The following is a 17,576-nucleotide window of genomic DNA, read 5'->3' as shown; positions in this document are numbered from 1 at the left end:
GGGTACCTCTTCATGAGGGACTCCATCGGGTAGCCGTAACTGGAGAGGCACAACCCGGCAGCTGTGAATACGCGGCTCACTTTGAAGACTTCCTTCGGCCGTCCGGCCGGTGTGAGGGTGAGGGCCACACTTTCTCCTCGAATAGTGGTGCGCCCTGGTTGGATGGTGAGGAGATCCAGCTCCTCTGCGTCGCCCACGAGTCCAAGGGCGATGGCAGCCTCACGCATCAGCAGCGTGCGCTCCGAGCCATCGTCAATAACCGCGTAGGTCTCCAGAGTCTTGTCGCGGTTCCGCAGGACCACCGGCACAATCTTCAACAGCACGCGGGGAGTGCTGCCTCTCACGGGGCCCACGTAGTAGTTGCGTAGCTCTCCAGAGGGCTCATCACGGACTTCCGCCACATAAGGCTTAGCCTTGTCGTCTCTATTGTTGAGGTCGTGGAGGGCCGTGAGGTGGATCTTCCCGCACCCGCTCTGTCTGCAGGGTCCCTTGAGGGTGCAGTCCTTTGCTCTGTGCTCACGGGCGCACTTCCAGCACCGCTTATTCTCTATTATCCACTGTTTCTTTTCCTCTGTAGTCTTCTCCTTGAACACGGGACAGTTGTCTAGCCAGTGGACCTCTGTGCAGCACTGGCATGGCGGCGTCTTCTTCTCTCCTTTCTTCTGGGAGGAGAAGCCTCGTTGGCCTTTCGGGGGCCCTTGGTGCTCCTTTGATGTGGTTTCATGTACGGTGGTCAGCACCCTAACGGGCCGCCCCGTTCGGTCGGACTTGTCTCGTCCACTGCCTCTCGGCTCTTCCCGCTTGGGGAGGCGGATGTGCCTCATCTCCGACTTCAGGAACTCTGAGAGCTCCATCAGGGTAGACAGTGGCTGTTGGGGGTGGAGACGCTCGTGTTCCCGTCGGAACCTCTCTTCCCTTTCCTTTGGAAGCTTCCTGACGAAGCGTTCTACGTTGGAGCCTGCATAGAGCTCAGTGCGGCCGGCGGCTCCTTGGAACGTCAGGAGGCTCACCAGAGCCTGTACCTTCAAGGAGTATGCGTCCAGGGCGTGGTCGTCCTTTATGTCTGCCATTTCTCCCAGCTCGTGGATCTCCTCCACTATGTGGTCCCACGGGCGTCCCCAGCGCTCGTCCAGGGCCTGGATAGACGAAGTATAGGGGGTGGGGGAGTATGCGTTGGCAGTGCATATGAGCTTGGCCGCAGGCAGCCTACAGTGCATAGACAGCTCGATGAACTTCTGTTGCTCGCTGTGGTTGGCGGCGCCCAGGAGGAACTCCAGACACATCCTCATGTCATGGTACTGACTTCTAGAATTGTCTTTGAAGAATGGGATGGCGCTCCCTGGTGGGCGCTGTGGGAGCGGGTCGTACCTAGGGGCCGGTGCAGTTACGGGCCAATGTTGATGGGATCTGGAGGTTGCTTTGTGTGTGGCGGGTAGCCGCTCACATTGAGAGCGGGGTGGCGCCTCTCTTGGTGCCGTATATTCCTCCTGCAGACGAGCCAGTCGCCTTTCCAGGTCTTCGGAGTCGGCCTTGTCCCTTCTTCGGGGTCGGGGATACGTAGCCGGGTGCTCCTCCCTTTCAGGCTGGCGGCGCTGGGGTGAGTTATTCCTAGTGGATGCTCTTGATGATTGCCTGGAGGCAGAGGCCGATTGCAGTTGGGCGGTAGCGAGCCGGGTGTACTCCAAGGCCTGGGCTGCCGCTCTATCGCGCTCCCGCTCCAGTGCTTCCGCGGCTCTTCTCTCTCTGTCGAGCGCATCTCGTTGGAGCCACTCCTCTCTTGCGAGTGCATCTTGGCGTCGTTGAGCCTCTCTTGCGAGCGCATCTTCGCGTTGTTGTTGCATGCATTGGAACATGAATTCTGTTTGGCTTGTAACGCTCCCTCTGCTTTGTGCTCTGCTGGGGGGCCTACTAGTTCTGCGAGTGTCTACGAAGAACTCTCCCGGTTGGAAGTGATTGAAGTCCTGCCTGCCGCGTGGCTCCACTCTGTCTGGGGGATTGATATCCTCTCCAGGTTGCGAGTCGTTTTCAGCGGAGTCACTCTCCTCTTCTTCTTCAGACTCATCTTGCTCATCATACTCATCTTGGTTGGCGGTATCCAGTGGCGAGAAGGTAGTTATGTCTTTACTACACGAGACTGCCACCTGGTGTCTCTTCTTCTCTTCAGGCCGCTGGGGGGTGTCAGTCGGGTCTGACTCTGTTCTCAGAGTCTGATCTAACTGCGGTGTGGCAGCAGCACCCTCTACTAGCTGGGGTGTGCCTGCCGTCTGATCTAACTGTGGTGTGGCAGCAGCACCCTCTACTAGCTGGGGTGTGCCTGCCGTCTGGGTTGTAAAGTCCCCTACTGTCCGGTCAGCTGATGTGTTTAGCATATGCTGATTGCTCTCCGAACTAGGGCTACTGGGTGTACCCAGGACACAGTCATCTAGTCGGGAGGGTAATCTACGCTCCCTAGGAGCACGTGTCTTCCCTTCAGGGAAGGGGGGGGGGGACCCTTTGAACCTACCTCGCTCTTTTGTGACATCCTATCTGGTTTAAATCCGGCTCGAAGGACCAAATTGTGCGGGAGCTTAGAGGACTGTATATAATTATCACCTTAGGGGGTGTGGTAGGATGCCTTAACTCTTAAACTAATTGTACCAAATACACAACTGAGTGAATAACTTAAAATGGAGTCACCTAAACTAGAAAGAGCGAGGAAACTGTTTGAAACATAATGCTTTTATATAAGCAAAAAAGGGAAAAAGGATACATACAAAATATTGTTATCACATTACACAAAGCCTAATTAAATACTATTACTAAATTTAGATGGGCGCCCAAATAGTTCTAATAAAGTGTTCTGGCCAAACGTTGCCGCGGTTACCACTGTGACAGAGGAACAATTCCCTCTGCAGGATGAGAGAGATGGAGGTGATGAGGAGTAGTAGACCGCTGCGTGTTGATGAGGGCGGGAAGACGCTGCCCGGTCCAATAGGCGCCACTAGTCTGCTCCTGCAGACCAGATGCTCCGCTGTGGTGGTCCGAGTGTCTCGCTCCGCTCCGTGGTGCTGCACGGCGCACGCCGACAGCTGCTGCAGACACGCTGGTCCCCTCTGTACCACAGGTTACTGCTATGGCTACTTCTCAGGACTAGTTGTGTCCCTTTACAGCGACACAGACCTTATCTAAATGTTCTCTGGTCTGTGTTATATATCGACTGATATGTCCAGTATAGAGCAGCTATCGAAGCATGAGCCGAAGCTACTTTAGGTATTAGCGCCGAGCTAGCTAGCTTCGGCTAACTGGTAACGATAGATGGGGAATACTATAGTCTGCTGTAATATGCTAATCCCAGACGTTTACTAAACATCAAATTAGCTGGGTACTAAAACTCACTCTCTCTTGGTGGTATAATGTCCGCTTGGTAAGCCACTTTACATACTTGGTCACCGTCAAACTATAACGTTAACGAGAGCAACGCCGTGTGTACGTCCGCTCTCTTCCGTGTCCGGTCAAGTTCAACGTCACAAGCTCATAGAGAGGAAGTGACGCAGATACGAGGGAACACTAAACCACCTCTGGCCCACTAGATGGCAGCACCGTCATATAACCTGAGATGCAATCAATAGGCAGACAGTGTAACATTATGTGGTAAATAATAACTTAACTCCCACATATTAACTTAAAGGGGGATTATTTTAGGTCTAATTTTACCTAATTGCAGACCCTTCAGCACAGTGTTCATGTCTGAAGTGTTCAGACATGCATCCTACAGACATCGTAAAGACACATCACAACACATCACATAGACATAACATAGACACATAAAAACATGTAAAAGTGGTGTGATATTTAAAACATTTTAATTTTAATTAAATTTTTTGCACCATTTCAGCAAAACAGTTTAACAATGTATATTTAAACCTGGATTTGAGTGATGAAATAGATTAGCAATTTCTTTAATTTTTTATTATGGAGGGTTTTTAATTCCAAATTGTAGATATCATCATGTTAACCTATATACCTTTGCACAGGTAAGACGTGACATTATTTTAACCTATATACAGTTGCACAGGTAATATGAGACATTACTTTAATATCTGTGTAAACTATGTGTGTGTGTGTTGTTGTTGCCCTTCAGGATAAGGTGCTCCGCTTCTTTGCCAAAACACTGTCCTCGTCTCTCCTGAACATGACCCGAGAGATCTACACCAGTCTGGGTAGTGTACTCCTCCACTCTTAACGCTTTCACTGCCACATGACAGCCGGTTAACCCTTTCACTGTGACAATACAGAAGGTTAGCCCTTTACTATCACACAACCGACGGTTGTGTGATAGTAAAGGGCTAACCTTCTGTCGTGTGGCAGTGAAAGGGTTAACCGGCTGTCGTGTGGCAGTGAAAGGGTTAACCTCCACTCTGAGAAGACCTTACCTTACTTACCTTACAGGTCTTGTCAATAATCCAATGTACAGTGTTGTTTGTACAGTTGTACAGTGTCCCCCACCCACCCCTCCTACCCAACCCCCCCCCCCCCCCCACTCCTACCCCCCCCCCCCCCACTCCTACCCAACCCCCCCCCCCCCCCCACCCACCCAACCACCTCCAATGTACAGTCCCCCCCCACCCCCACCTACCCAATCCAATGTACAGTTTCTACGCCTAATGTATATACTCTTTTCTTTTTGGACTCTTTTTGTATCACAAACAGTACTGTAATTGCAAATCTGGTATGTCATAAATGTATAGATGTAGCAGTACTGTATCTGTATGTCATGTATGTCATATATGTTACGATGAATTGAAAATGGGGGACCCTGATGTAAACAAGACGGAAGTCTTTCTCTGGTCTGCATCCCCTTAACAATTGTATGTATTGAGCTGTACTGTACTGTACCCATTCTGCAATCTGTTAATAAAGTTTTCATTCATTCATTCATTCAAACAATGGTATAGGAGCAGTGCCACCATGTGTAAAAAAAGATTAAAAAAAAACCTTTTTTATATTTTTGCAGTGAAACCTTGGAGCTGACTTAGAAACAGACGCATCATTATCTTATACGTGATTGCTCTGTCCTCTGCTCCACTGTGTGTGTGTGTGTGCATGTGTTTTTAAACTATTATGCAATCTTATTACTTAAGTAGTAGTAGTCTTAGTACTTAAATAAATAACTTCTTTTTAACTTACCCTTGTGTTTTTCTTTTTCTATCTTTCCTCCCATCACCCAATTTAGTTGTTCTGCCAATTCCCCTCCTGGTCATTGCTGCCCTACTGTCAGTCTGGGGAGGGTGTGTAGACTAACACATGCTGCCCTACTGTCAGTCTCGGGAGGGTGTAGACTACCACATGCTGCCCTACTGTCAGTCTGGGGAGGGTGTAGACTAACACATGCTGCCCTTGTCAGTTTGGGGAGGGTGTAGACTAACACATGCTGCCCTACTGTCAGTCTGGGGAGGGTGTGTAGACTAACACATGCTGCCCTACTGTCAGTCTGAGGAGGGTGTAGACTAACACATGCTGCCCTACTGTCAGTCTGGGGAGGGTGTAGACTAACACATGCTGCCCTACTGTCAGTCTGGGGAGGGTGTAGACTACCACATGCTGCCCTTGTCAGTTTGGGGAGGGTGTAGACTAACACATGCTGCCCTACTGTCAGTCTGGGGAGGGTGTAGACTAACACATGCTGCCCTACTGTCAGTCTGGGGAGGGTGTAGACTAACACATGCTGCCCTACTGTCAGTCTGGGGAGGGTGTGTAGACTATCACATGCTGCCCTACTGTCAATCTGGGGAGGGTGTAGACTACCACATGCTGCCCTACTGTCAGTCTGGGGAGGGTGTAGACTACCACATGCTGCCCTACTGTCAGTCTGGGGAGGGTGTAGACTAACACATGCTGCCCTACTGTCAGTCTGGGGAGGGTGTAGACTAACACATGCCTCCTCCGATACACGTGGAGTCACCAGCCACTTATTTTCACAGTGAGGAGTTTCTCTGGGAGAACGTAACGCGTGCAGAGGTTCACGCTATCTCCCCCAGATCCCCTCCCTGCTGAACAGGCACCCTGACGAGTCGCTATTGCAACAATCAGGACTCGTACCCCTCTGGCTTCCCACCCGCGAACACTGCCAATTGTGTTTGTAGGGACGACTGACCAAATCGGAGGTACCACTGGCAGCTGGATTCGAACCCAGAGTCTTTGCGGTGGTTAGGCGAGTGCTTGGACCTCTACGCTACCCAGCCGCACCAAACTTACTAATGTCATTGTTATTTTATAGAAATTGTATTTTTAAGTTGCAGGAAATTACAGCAAATGGCTTTCTTTATTATTTTTTACCACCCCCTAGTTGCGAGTCAGCACCATCTTGGGGACAGCCCTGTTGTGTCTCTTCACTGTTGAAATCGCAAAGCAATGCATTTCCAGTCTTGGGACAATTGCATTGTGACATCTTTTCATTTCTGCAATCTCAGGTTGGTTTAATTTTGGTCCAGAACAACAGCTAATGTGATGAAACTTGCTTTTATTCCTGGTGATTACTGCGTTACTGTGCATTTTCATTTCCTCAAATTCTTACTCGGACGTTGCTTCTCATCTCCTATCCCAACCTACTTGTCCTGGCTACTACGACTATGCTTGCACCTCATGGTACCAAAGCACCTCAAAGGCGCTAAAAACAAAATTACAAACATCTCAAAACAAACTGGTCAGACTACTGCTTCACCTTACTCCTAGAACCCACCTCACCCCTGCCCACTTTGACAACCTAGGATGGCTTAGAGTAGACAACAGAGTACAGCAACTTGCAATGGGCCTGGTCTACAAGATACACTACACGACCAAGGTACCCATGTACATGTCAAAATACTTCCCAAAGGTCAGTGAATACCACGATCACAACACCAGAGGGAGCTCCACAAATCATGTTAAACCCCCCCCCCCCCCCCACCCCACCCACCCAACCACCTCCAATGTACAGTCCCCCCCCCCCCACCCACTCAACCCCACCCGACCTACCCAACCTCCTCCAATGTACAGTTTCTACGTCAAATGTATATACTCTCTTTTCTGGACTCTTTGTATCACAAACAGTACTGTATTTGCAAATCTGATATGTCATAAATGTATAGATGTAGCAGTACTGGCTATCTGTATGTCATATATGTTATGATGAATTGAAAATGGGGGACCCTGATTTAAACAAGACGAAAGTCTTTCTCTGGTCTGCATCCCCTTAACAATTGTATGTATTGAGCTGTACTGTACTGTACCCATTCTGCAATCTGTTAATAAAGTTTTCAATCAATCAATCAATCTGGTGTGTTGTTGACACGTCACATACAGTATGTTGGAGGCCATTACTGTATGTGTGTGTGTTGTCGGCTAGGGCTGCTCCATTCATCACATTTCAATTTCCATTACGATTTTGTCTCCCCATGATCATTAAAAACAAGATAATCGACAAAAGAATATCATGTCATGTCATGTCATGTTGCTCTCATTTTGTCTTGTGTTAAAAAATTTGCGCACCCTTCCTTCACAGTCAATATCAATACAAAATAATCATTATTATCATTTTTGTCATAATCGAGCAGCCATAGTGTCAGTTATTGTATTCATCCAGGGTTATTATACATGATCAGGAATCCTTTCCCCAGGATTTTCAAGCATTTCAACTAGGGGGGGCTGTGGAAGACATTTGTCAAAGAGAAAGCCATTTGCTGTAATTTCCTGCAACTTAAAAACATAATTTCAATAAAATAGCTAACACAAATAAGTCCAAATAAGTTATTTAGTACAGTATATACAGTGTATAAGGTTGCATAATAGTTTAATGTTGAATACGAAAACAGGCACATACACACACACACACACACACATACACAGTGAAACAGAGGAACAGGGGACTGAGCAATCACATATTAGGCAATGGTGCGTCTGTTACTAAGATGGCCCCAAGCTTTCACTACATACATACATACATACATACATACATACATACATACATACATACATACATACATACATATAAGGATACCATCGTTTAGGGAAAGCCCTGCATTATGATATGATTTGCATATGGATTAAGGTAATATATATATATATATACTGTATATAATTCTTTGCCTTCTTTGACTCCCAGCTAAAAGTGTGGAATCTCACTTCCTGTCCCATAAACTGAGTTTACCCGCCAGTTCAGACGGGCTTGACGTCAACAGACCAGACATCACCCGTCTTCTGAAGCAGGTAGATCATCACACCGCTGTAGTGTGTTAACCCTTTCACTGCCGCACTACCAAACGGTTAACCCTTTCACTGTGACAATACACAGAAGGTTAACCCTTTCACTGCCACACAACAGCAGGTTAACCTTTTCACTGCCACACTACAGACGGTTAACCCTTTACTATCACATTACCGACGGTTAACCGTCGGTAGTGTGATAGTAAAGGGTTAACCTTCTCCTTTCACTGCGAAAATACACAGAAGGTTAACCCTTTCACTGCCACACAACAGCCGGTGACCGTCAGTTGTGTGATAGTAAAGGGTTAACCTTCTGTCGTGTGGCAGTGAAAGGGTTAAAAAAAGGTTTTGCCTTAAATGCATTAGCTGAAAGCATAAATTTAAGAAATTATTCAATTATAAGGTGATATAAATATAAAACCTTATTATTTTCCTAATTATATTTTATTATAACATAACTGTATTAAAATCTTATTATTATCCTAATTAAAACAAATAAATACATGTATACGTTTTGTATATAAAACTATGACACTTTTGTAACCTTTTTGTTTTTGCAAAATTACAATAATAATAATGTACTGAATTATGTATGTATATATTTTTTTTTAAAGTAATGTAAAAAGGGTAGGCAATTATAAGCCTCGGCTTCAGCCTACACCTTTTCGGTCATTTTCAGACTGCGATTGAACTGCATATAGTTTGCTATAATTTGGGCTCTTTGCAGTGGAAAGTCATAACAACTACACATGCTCCCCCTTGGTCGTGTCATCACCCGGCATGGGATATCCTTCCATTGCTACGCTGATGACACCCAACTCTACCTCAGGACTGCCCCACTCCCCTCTGCCCCCCTGCCGTCACCACCGTCGTCACCTTCATCCACACTGACCACCTACCTTGAGGAGATAAAGGCATGGATGACTCACAATTTCCTGCAACTAAACATCTCCAAGATCAAGTTTCAAGTTTCTTTCAAGTTTCTTTAATAGTTGTCATACAGAAGTACAGAATACTTTTGTACAAAATGCTTCTTACTGTTGCAAGATGAAAGCCATTCTAATCGGCACCCCACACCAAATCAAATCATCCCCAATAACCAGCATTACCTTCTCCAGCCAGAACCTCCCCCTCTCACCTGTAATCACTAACCTGGGTGTAAAAATGGACCCCCACCTGACCTTTGACTCCCACATTAAGCACCTGTGCAAAACCTCATTCTTCCACCTCAGAAATATAGCCAGACTCATCCCACACTCACCCTGCCAGATGCAGAAAAACTCATTCACGCCTTTGTCTCCTCAACGCTTGACTACTGCAACACATTGCTCATCGGGATCCCTAGCCAGAGCATCCAGAAGCTCCAGTACATTCAAAACTGTGCTGCTAGGATCCTGATGAGAGTGCGGACATATGAACACATCACACCCATACTCCATTCCCTACACTGGCTCCCTGTCTCCTTCAGGATAGAATACAAGGCCTCCCTCCTCACCCATCAGTGCATCCACAGCAACGCCCCCTCCTATCTAAAGGCTCCCCTCGCTCCCCCGACCTCCACCCGCTCCCTCCACTCTGGATACTCAAACACACTCGCACCCATACACAGGACACACCTCTGCACCATGGTCTTCTGCTCAGCTGCTCCTCGGCTATGGAATTGCCTACCTGACCATCTAAGAGCACCACAGTCCGTTGAGGCTTTTAAAAAGGGACTGTAATGTGCCCACATTTATAGCTTGTTTTGTCCACTTAACGTTACCAGTAGACTAATAACCATTTATGAGACAAACTGACTGACACAGTTGCACTCACCACCTTGCCTCGACAAACTAAACGGTTCCACTTGGGTTTAGATTTAAATGCAGTGGGTATGAAGGTAACCGGAAACACCAAGTATCCGTCACTCCAATCTATCTTCGAGAAAGTAGTGGTCAGCCAGGCACAGAGAATCTTACAGGACCCTTCTCATATTCTTTATCCCAAATATGAAGTTCTTCCCTCGGGGAGACGGTTCAGAGCAAGTAGATATAAGAGCAACCGCTACAAGCTCTCCTTCCTTCCTACATCCATCGCTCTCCTAAATAATACTAGATGTTGATTCCTTTGAGGTGCCACCTAACAGTGGGCTGTCACCTCTTTCTTTCTTGTCCAAGTCTTAATCTGTTAATCTTAAGATTTTTGAAGCTTTTGAAATGAGTTTCCCTACTTATGTATTATGGTTGCACGTTTCTATGTATTGTCATACTTGTCTGAAGTCCTTTTTACTAACTGAATGAATGAATGAATGCTTGTATATATTTTCTTTTTCTTCTTTGTTTACACTGTTATCGCAGAATGATGCAGCACTGATGTTCCAAGTAAATGTTCCCCTCGGGGACAATAAAGTGTATTCTTATCTTATCTTATTCTTATCTTAACATGATCAGAGACCACAGTCACCCCCCAGCCACAAACTATTATCTTAACATTATCATGTCACCCCAGCCACAAACTGTTCACTCTGCTGGCAAACGGTACCAGAGCATCCGCACCAGAACCAGCAGGTTCAGGGACAGCTTTTTCCCACAAGCCACAAGACTCCTGAACAAGAACAGGAGATAGCCCTATTAAACATATAACGACTCTTGAACACACACAGAAACACACACACACACACACACACACACACACCCTGCACTTTAATATGCACATCCACTTTCAAGACACTTTCTGTAAATAATTTACTATTTAATTTGATCTTACCTCATCTTATATTTTATTTTACTACCACTACTTATTATTATTGAAAAACACACACACACACACACACACACACACACACTCTGCACTGTACCTTAACATGCACATACACTATACGCAAGACACTTTCTGTAAATAATTGACTATTTTATTTGATCTTACCTCATTTTATATTTAATTAAATTTTATCTTGCTACTACTATAGTACTTATTATTATAATCTTTTTCATATTTAAAGTTTTTATTTTTCACAAGCAAGACAATACATACATGACAAGACAAACTAAGACAACAACAACAACAACAACAACAACAACAACAACAACAACAACAACAACAACAACAACAACAACAACAACAACAACAACAACAACAACAACAACAACAACAACAACAACAACAACAACAACAACAACAACAACAACAACAACAACAACGGGGTGAGGGGGGGGGGGGGTTGCAGAGTGTTACAAAGGTTCAGTACACAAACATATTCCAGATAGTGATCTAATAAAGTTCAGGGGACCTTGAAGGCCATCGGGCCGATCACTCTCTTGAAGAGATAGAGCAGCCTGTTCCATTGATAACAAGTCCATGAAGTCCTTGCGCCAGTTCTCCAAACTGAAGCAGTTCGGTTTGCGTTCTTTCCAGTTCATTAAAATAATCCGTTTGCATGCTAGAAAAGCCAGTGCTACAATATTATTTACAATCTTTGCTTGAGCAGTGTCCATTTTTACACCCAATATACACGTTATAGGGCAAGGATTAATGTCAATTTGGAGAGTAACTGACGGGTCCTCAGCAATGTCCAACCAAAATGTCCTAACAAGCGGGCAGTGCCACAGCAAGTGCATGAGCGTACCCTCTACTCCACACCCATGCCAGCACAATTTGGGTAGGGTGTGATTCATTTTATTCAGTGTACAGGGTGTTATATAGGCCCTGTGTAGTATCTTTAATTGTATAATTTTGTATCTAACACATTTTGATATTTTAGTACTATTCCTAAGTGCTGCTTCCCATTGTGTTTCAGATATGGGTATACCCATGTCTCGCTCCCATTGGACTTTAGTTTGGGTATTGGTATCGGGGGTGGTTGAACATGATAGTTTATACATTGCAGAGACAATGCCTTTCCTGCCTGTAATTCCCCTTAACACTTTGGTTGCCTAAGGTTAAATTAATGATATACCATAGATTGCCAGCGCTATTTGTCTATGGAGAAAGTCCCCTTCTTTGCAGGGCTATAACTTTTTAAATTCTATTGCTACATTGCCATTATTAGGGCCCATTCAAAGTCCTATATGTATTGTTCATTGTGTAGCAACGTTAAACTTTTTCATTCACATATTCATAGTAAAGTATGGTCTAATGTATAAGTATGTTTTCATCTCTTTCTGCAGCTTTCTCCAGAACGTGATATATAGCCCCAAATGCATTATATTGATGATGAAATACAGTTTGATGGCAATCAGCGCGATATAAAAAATTCCAACTAGACGTACTTCTAGAAGTTACTACACGTCATCTGATGTTGACCGGATGGGCGAGGGGGCGTTTATAATTCCGTGGGCAGCGTTATACCAATCATCTAATGTGGGTCAAATGTTGATAATATCAGTTATTATCGAAGACGGTAACGTTACACGCTGAAACTCACCCCAGTCTCCGCGCGCCGTTGGGCGATCATCGTCGAGTAGAAATTTTATCATTATGGGATATATTATTACCCGGTCCATCTCCAGCTTGTATAATGGTATATACGTCCAAATCATGTTGTTTATCGAGTTATTGGCAATCGATCGCTATGTAGTGTGACGAGCTAGAGTGCCGGAACCTATCCCGAGTGGCCGGAAGCAATACGGACATCTAGCACAACCTCTACTGCGCTTCCTGTTAAGCGGTTGCGCGATCGGCCACCAGATGGCGCTCCTGAACCGCCAGAGAGCTCAGTGGGTCCTGCTGGTGTATCTCAGGCCAGCGGAGGGACATTATGAATCCGATCGCAGATTTTTGAAATATTGATATAAAGACGACGTACAGCGTCCCCCGGCAACTTTAGCATGGCCAGCAAAGACGTCTAAAGACGGCTCCCGGCAGTCAAAGTGTTAATGTCTCTTCCAAGACTCTGTTTGTTCCTATAGCTATGCCTTTTGACAACAATGATTTAATAACTGATTGTATTTGTAAATAAGATAAAAATTCTGTGTCTTTCAGCCCAAACTGTGTTTTAAGTTTAGTACTTATTGTTAACATTCTTGTATTTATTTCTTAATTGTGAACTGTTGAGTCGGAGCCCCTGTATTTGACAAATAAAGAACTTGAACTTGAATTTATACACAACAAATACAATACAATGCTAAGCTTACGAATTAAAGGTAATGAGTCCTATATACACTACTATACAATATATTATACAATATTACAGTTATTATTATACTATATATAACTATACTTTCCGCAGGTCTTAGGTGAAGGTGAACACTAGTGAATAGTCTGTTACACAGAACCATCTGGGAAGTCGTCCACTGTTTGGAATCAGGTCGGCAGTTTGAAATACAGTATTTGGCAGTTGAATGGATCTAAACCACGTCTGCAATGGCCTGCAGTTCCTCAAAAGATGCTGATTGGTGCAAACTACTGTGCACAAGCGTGTAACTTGAAGCCTGACGAGATGGATTCTCACGGGATCGTAGTGGGAGCCAGTCGCTGTGCGAGTTTAAAAAGGAAACATTTTTGATGGATAAAGATCTCATCAGATTTTCATACAGTACATCTAATTCACTTATAAATGTGTAATTTCCATTCAAGCCTCAGTTTCTTTTCTTGCCTCTCCAGATGAGGTTGATGAATGACTTTCAGAAGGAGCTGACATCATTTTGGATCCGCCAGCCTGAGAAGTGAGTTGTTGTGATTAACACTGGACACAGAGCTGGACTGTACCGCTTATCATCTAAAAAATTCAACAACGCAACCTGACTTAAGAACACATGCTAGGTTTAAGTTTAATTTATTTATTTTTTACCCAGGGACAATGCACATTAATCAACATATTCAGTTTCCACATCAATGTAAATGTGCCAGAATTAGCTAATGAGCTAGTTATCATCTGTAGTCCCTGCCTACCATGCATGTCTTTATGGTGTGGTAGGAAACCGGAGTACCCAGAGGAAACCCACGTAAACACGGGATAACATGCAAACTCCACACAGAAAGGCCCCCTGCTGGGGCTCGAACCCAGCACCTCCTTGCTGTGAGGCAGCAGTGCTAACAACAGGGGAATGACTGCAGAGGGAGAACTACCACACTAGGCACCCCATACAACCGCAGACTTCTCCCCTTGGCCACTGAGCAGCGCCACTGGGAGTAGGAGGGTTAAAAAGCCTTGCTCAAGGGCACCCCAGTAGTTGTTGTTGGGGCATCACTCCATCCCTAAATTTTCCATTTTTCGTGGGAATAAAACCACCGGCTTTTTGGTCACAAGCTCCATTTCTCTGTCCTCTGGGCAGGCGTTATTTGATCCGTCTCCCCCCCCCCCCCCCCCCCCCCCCCTCCCCCCTCTCTCTAGGTATATGGAGGAGATCATTGAGACGACCTTCTCGCTGCTCTGCTTGCACCCTGAACACGAGTTGACCTCACCTGAGCCAGACGGAGCCTTGGAGCCCGTCCACCTGCTGGCTCTACTGGATGTCACGGCCACCTGGTTCCACAAGTGGATGGTCAGTAGCTCTTAGGGATGCAGCACCGGTACCACTTCACTGCTGCTGGGAGGTACCGGCTGATACAGAGTACAGATCCCATCCGCTACTTTCACTGAACAGTATGGACTAGAATACGGAACCAAGTCCATGAGCTTGGGGCCCCTGGAAAAATACAGTAGGACCAGTTAGAGAGATCTAACGTCTTTCTATGTGCCATAAAATGCAGAAAATTAAGTTGCTTTTCTTTGATTTCTTACATGTCATTCTGTGGTATGTCTTAGCCTGGTATCAGCTCTGATATCCATCCAATACCAGTACCACGTCTTAGCCTGGTATCAGCTCTGATATCCATCCAATACCAGTACCACGTCTTAGCCTGGTATCAGCTCTGATATCCAATAACAGTACCACGTCTTAGCCTGGTATCAGCTCTGATATCCAATACCAGTACCACGTCTTAGCCTGGTATCAGCTCTGATATCCAATAACAGTACCACGTCTTAGCCTGGTATCAGCTCTGATATCCAATACCAGTACCACGTCTTAGCCTGGTATCAGCTCTGATATCCAAATGACTACAGACCGGTGGCACTCACCACTGTGGTCATGAAATGTTTCGAGAGGCTGGTCAAGGACCACATTTGTGCCTCCCTCCCCAGTGATATGGACCCTATGCAATTTGCATACAGGACAAACAGGTCCACCGACGACGCGGTCTCCCAGGTACTGCACAGCACCCTCTCTCACCTTGACCGTCAGAAGGGGGGCTATGTGAGACTGTTGTTCATTGACTACAGCTCAGCGTTCAACACCATAGTCCCCACCAGACTGGTGGACAAGCTGATCGAGCTAGGTCTGAGCTCCGCCCTGAGCGCCTGGGTACTGGACTTTCTGAGCGAAAGACCCCAGGAGGTCAGGGTGGGGGGTCAGACCTCCAACACCATCACCCTGAGCATCGGGTCCCCCCAGGGCTGTGTTCTGAGCCCCCTGCTGTACTCACTCTACACACACGATTGTGTGGCCAAGTTCAGCTCTAACTCCATAGTGAAGTTCGCAGACGACACGGTGGTGGTGGGGCTGATCTCGGACAACGACGAGAAGGCCTACCGGGAGGAGGTTGAGGTACTGGAACGCTGGTGCCAGGACAACAGCCTGCTCCTGAACATTGGTAAAACCAAGGAGCTGATCGTGGATTATAGGAGAGGACAGCAGGAGACGCACACACCACTGATGATTAACGGGGCTACCGTGGACAGGGTGAGCAGCTTTAAGTACCTGGGGGTCCACATCTCAGAGGACCTGACATGGTCAACACACATAGACACAGTAGTAAAGAAGGCGAAACAGCGCCTCTACCACCTGAGACAGTTAAGGAAGGTCAGAGTATCGGGGAAGATACTCCAGTCCTTCTACTCAGGAGCTGTAGAGAGCATCCTGACCGGAAACATCACTGCCTGGTATGGAAACAGCACGGCACAGGACAAGAAGGCCCTACAGAGAGTGGTGCGCTCAGCCGAGCGTATCACGGGTATTGCACTACCTCCCCTGCAGGTTCTATACAACAAGAGGTGCAAATCCAGAGCCTGCAGAATAATGAAAGACCCCCACCACCCCAATAACAGCCTGTTTCAGCTGCTGAGGTCAGGCAGACGCCTGCGAACCCCAGCTACTAGGACAGAGAGGCTTAGGCTTAGCTTCTTCCCCCAGGCCATCAGAGTCCTGAACAATGAACATTGAGTACCACAGAACACTGAACTATCCACACATAAGCACACATGAGCACACACACGACACGCACACTGTGCACGCTCACACACTAGCAGCCACTTTAACACTTCAACATGAGCGGGCACACACTCATGCGCACACACTCACACTTATTGCCAAAAGGAAAAGCCACTTTAAATCAGTATTAGCAACAGTAACAGTGTATTGCACTACCAAAGCTACCTAGCATGTCCTATATGCTCTGTAAATAACTATGTACAGATACCGATTTTGATGTCACACCATGTTACCTGTTACCTGTTACCTGTTATTGCACAATTTTTTTTTGTATTGGATTCTATTATATGTTGTACCCACTGTATTGCACATCGTTGCGGGCAAGACCACCCGCATTTCATTGTATACTCGTATGCCGTGACAAATAAAACTCTTGACTTGACTTGACTTGACAATACCAGTGTTGGTATCACTGTACATCCATAGTACTGGTTTCAAACAGCCAACAGTTTCTCACGGGTTGTTCTAGGTTATTTGTGGTGGTGCCAAGCTCAATAAACACAGTCTGAGCAGTGGAAGGGGCTGTGTACAAGTAGCAAGATGAGATCATTTAATGAATGTGTTTGTATTAGTCTGGGAAAGGGATTTGTGTTGGGCCTGTCTGATATTTTGGTGGGCTGCCATACATTTATAGCATATGAGAAAAGCTGAACAATTGTTTATGTTTGTGGCTGAGTTAATGTTCTTGGCTCAGAGTGGCTCTGTGAAAGTGTGGTGTAATGATTGTACTGTAACCTCTTCCTTGTTTCTCTCTGTCTCTTTATCCATCTCTCTCTGCCTCTCTCTCTCTCTCTCTCTCTCTCTCTCTCTCTCTCTCTCTCTCTCTCTCTCCGTCTCTCAGCATGGTTACTATAGCAGGACTGTGGTGTTTAGGCTGCTGGAGAGAAAGCACAAGTCTCTGGTGAGTCCGACTGTCACTAAACTGATGGCTCAGTGGCGCCCCCTGTGTGATTGCATACATAGGGTTCACACAAGGCCTGTGTGGAGTTGGGGGTTGTGAAGTTCTTTGACCCACTTTGAACGCAAGCACTATTGCCCATTGTCAATACTGCAAACGCTGAAATAAAACTAATAACTACCTACCTCAGAATATAATCTACCCATATAACTCTGTATGATAGCATGTAT

The 17,576-nt window shown here is 46.0% G+C and overlaps 1 protein-coding gene across 1 annotated transcript in view; it reads left to right on the top strand.

Annotated features, from left to right (window-relative positions):
• The window catches only part of tbc1d32 (TBC1 domain family, member 32), a 267,311-nt gene that overhangs the window by 18,094 nt on the left and 231,641 nt on the right, over positions 1-17,576 (top strand). The window contains exons 7-11 of the mRNA XM_084314169.1: positions 4,121-4,199; positions 8,120-8,223; positions 13,801-13,862; positions 14,531-14,681; positions 17,290-17,349. Coding sequence (XP_084170295.1) covers positions 4,121-4,199; positions 8,120-8,223; positions 13,801-13,862; positions 14,531-14,681; positions 17,290-17,349 — 456 coding nt within the window. The remainder of the gene's footprint in view (positions 1-4,120; positions 4,200-8,119; positions 8,224-13,800; positions 13,863-14,530; positions 14,682-17,289; positions 17,350-17,576) is intronic.

This window comes from Notolepis coatsorum (assembly GCF_963971535.1).
Source record: "Notolepis coatsorum genome assembly, chromosome: 5".
NCBI classification, from domain to species: Eukaryota; Metazoa; Chordata; class Actinopteri; order Aulopiformes; family Paralepididae; genus Notolepis; species Notolepis coatsorum.
This window is presented reverse-complemented; position numbering and strand designations above follow the sequence as displayed.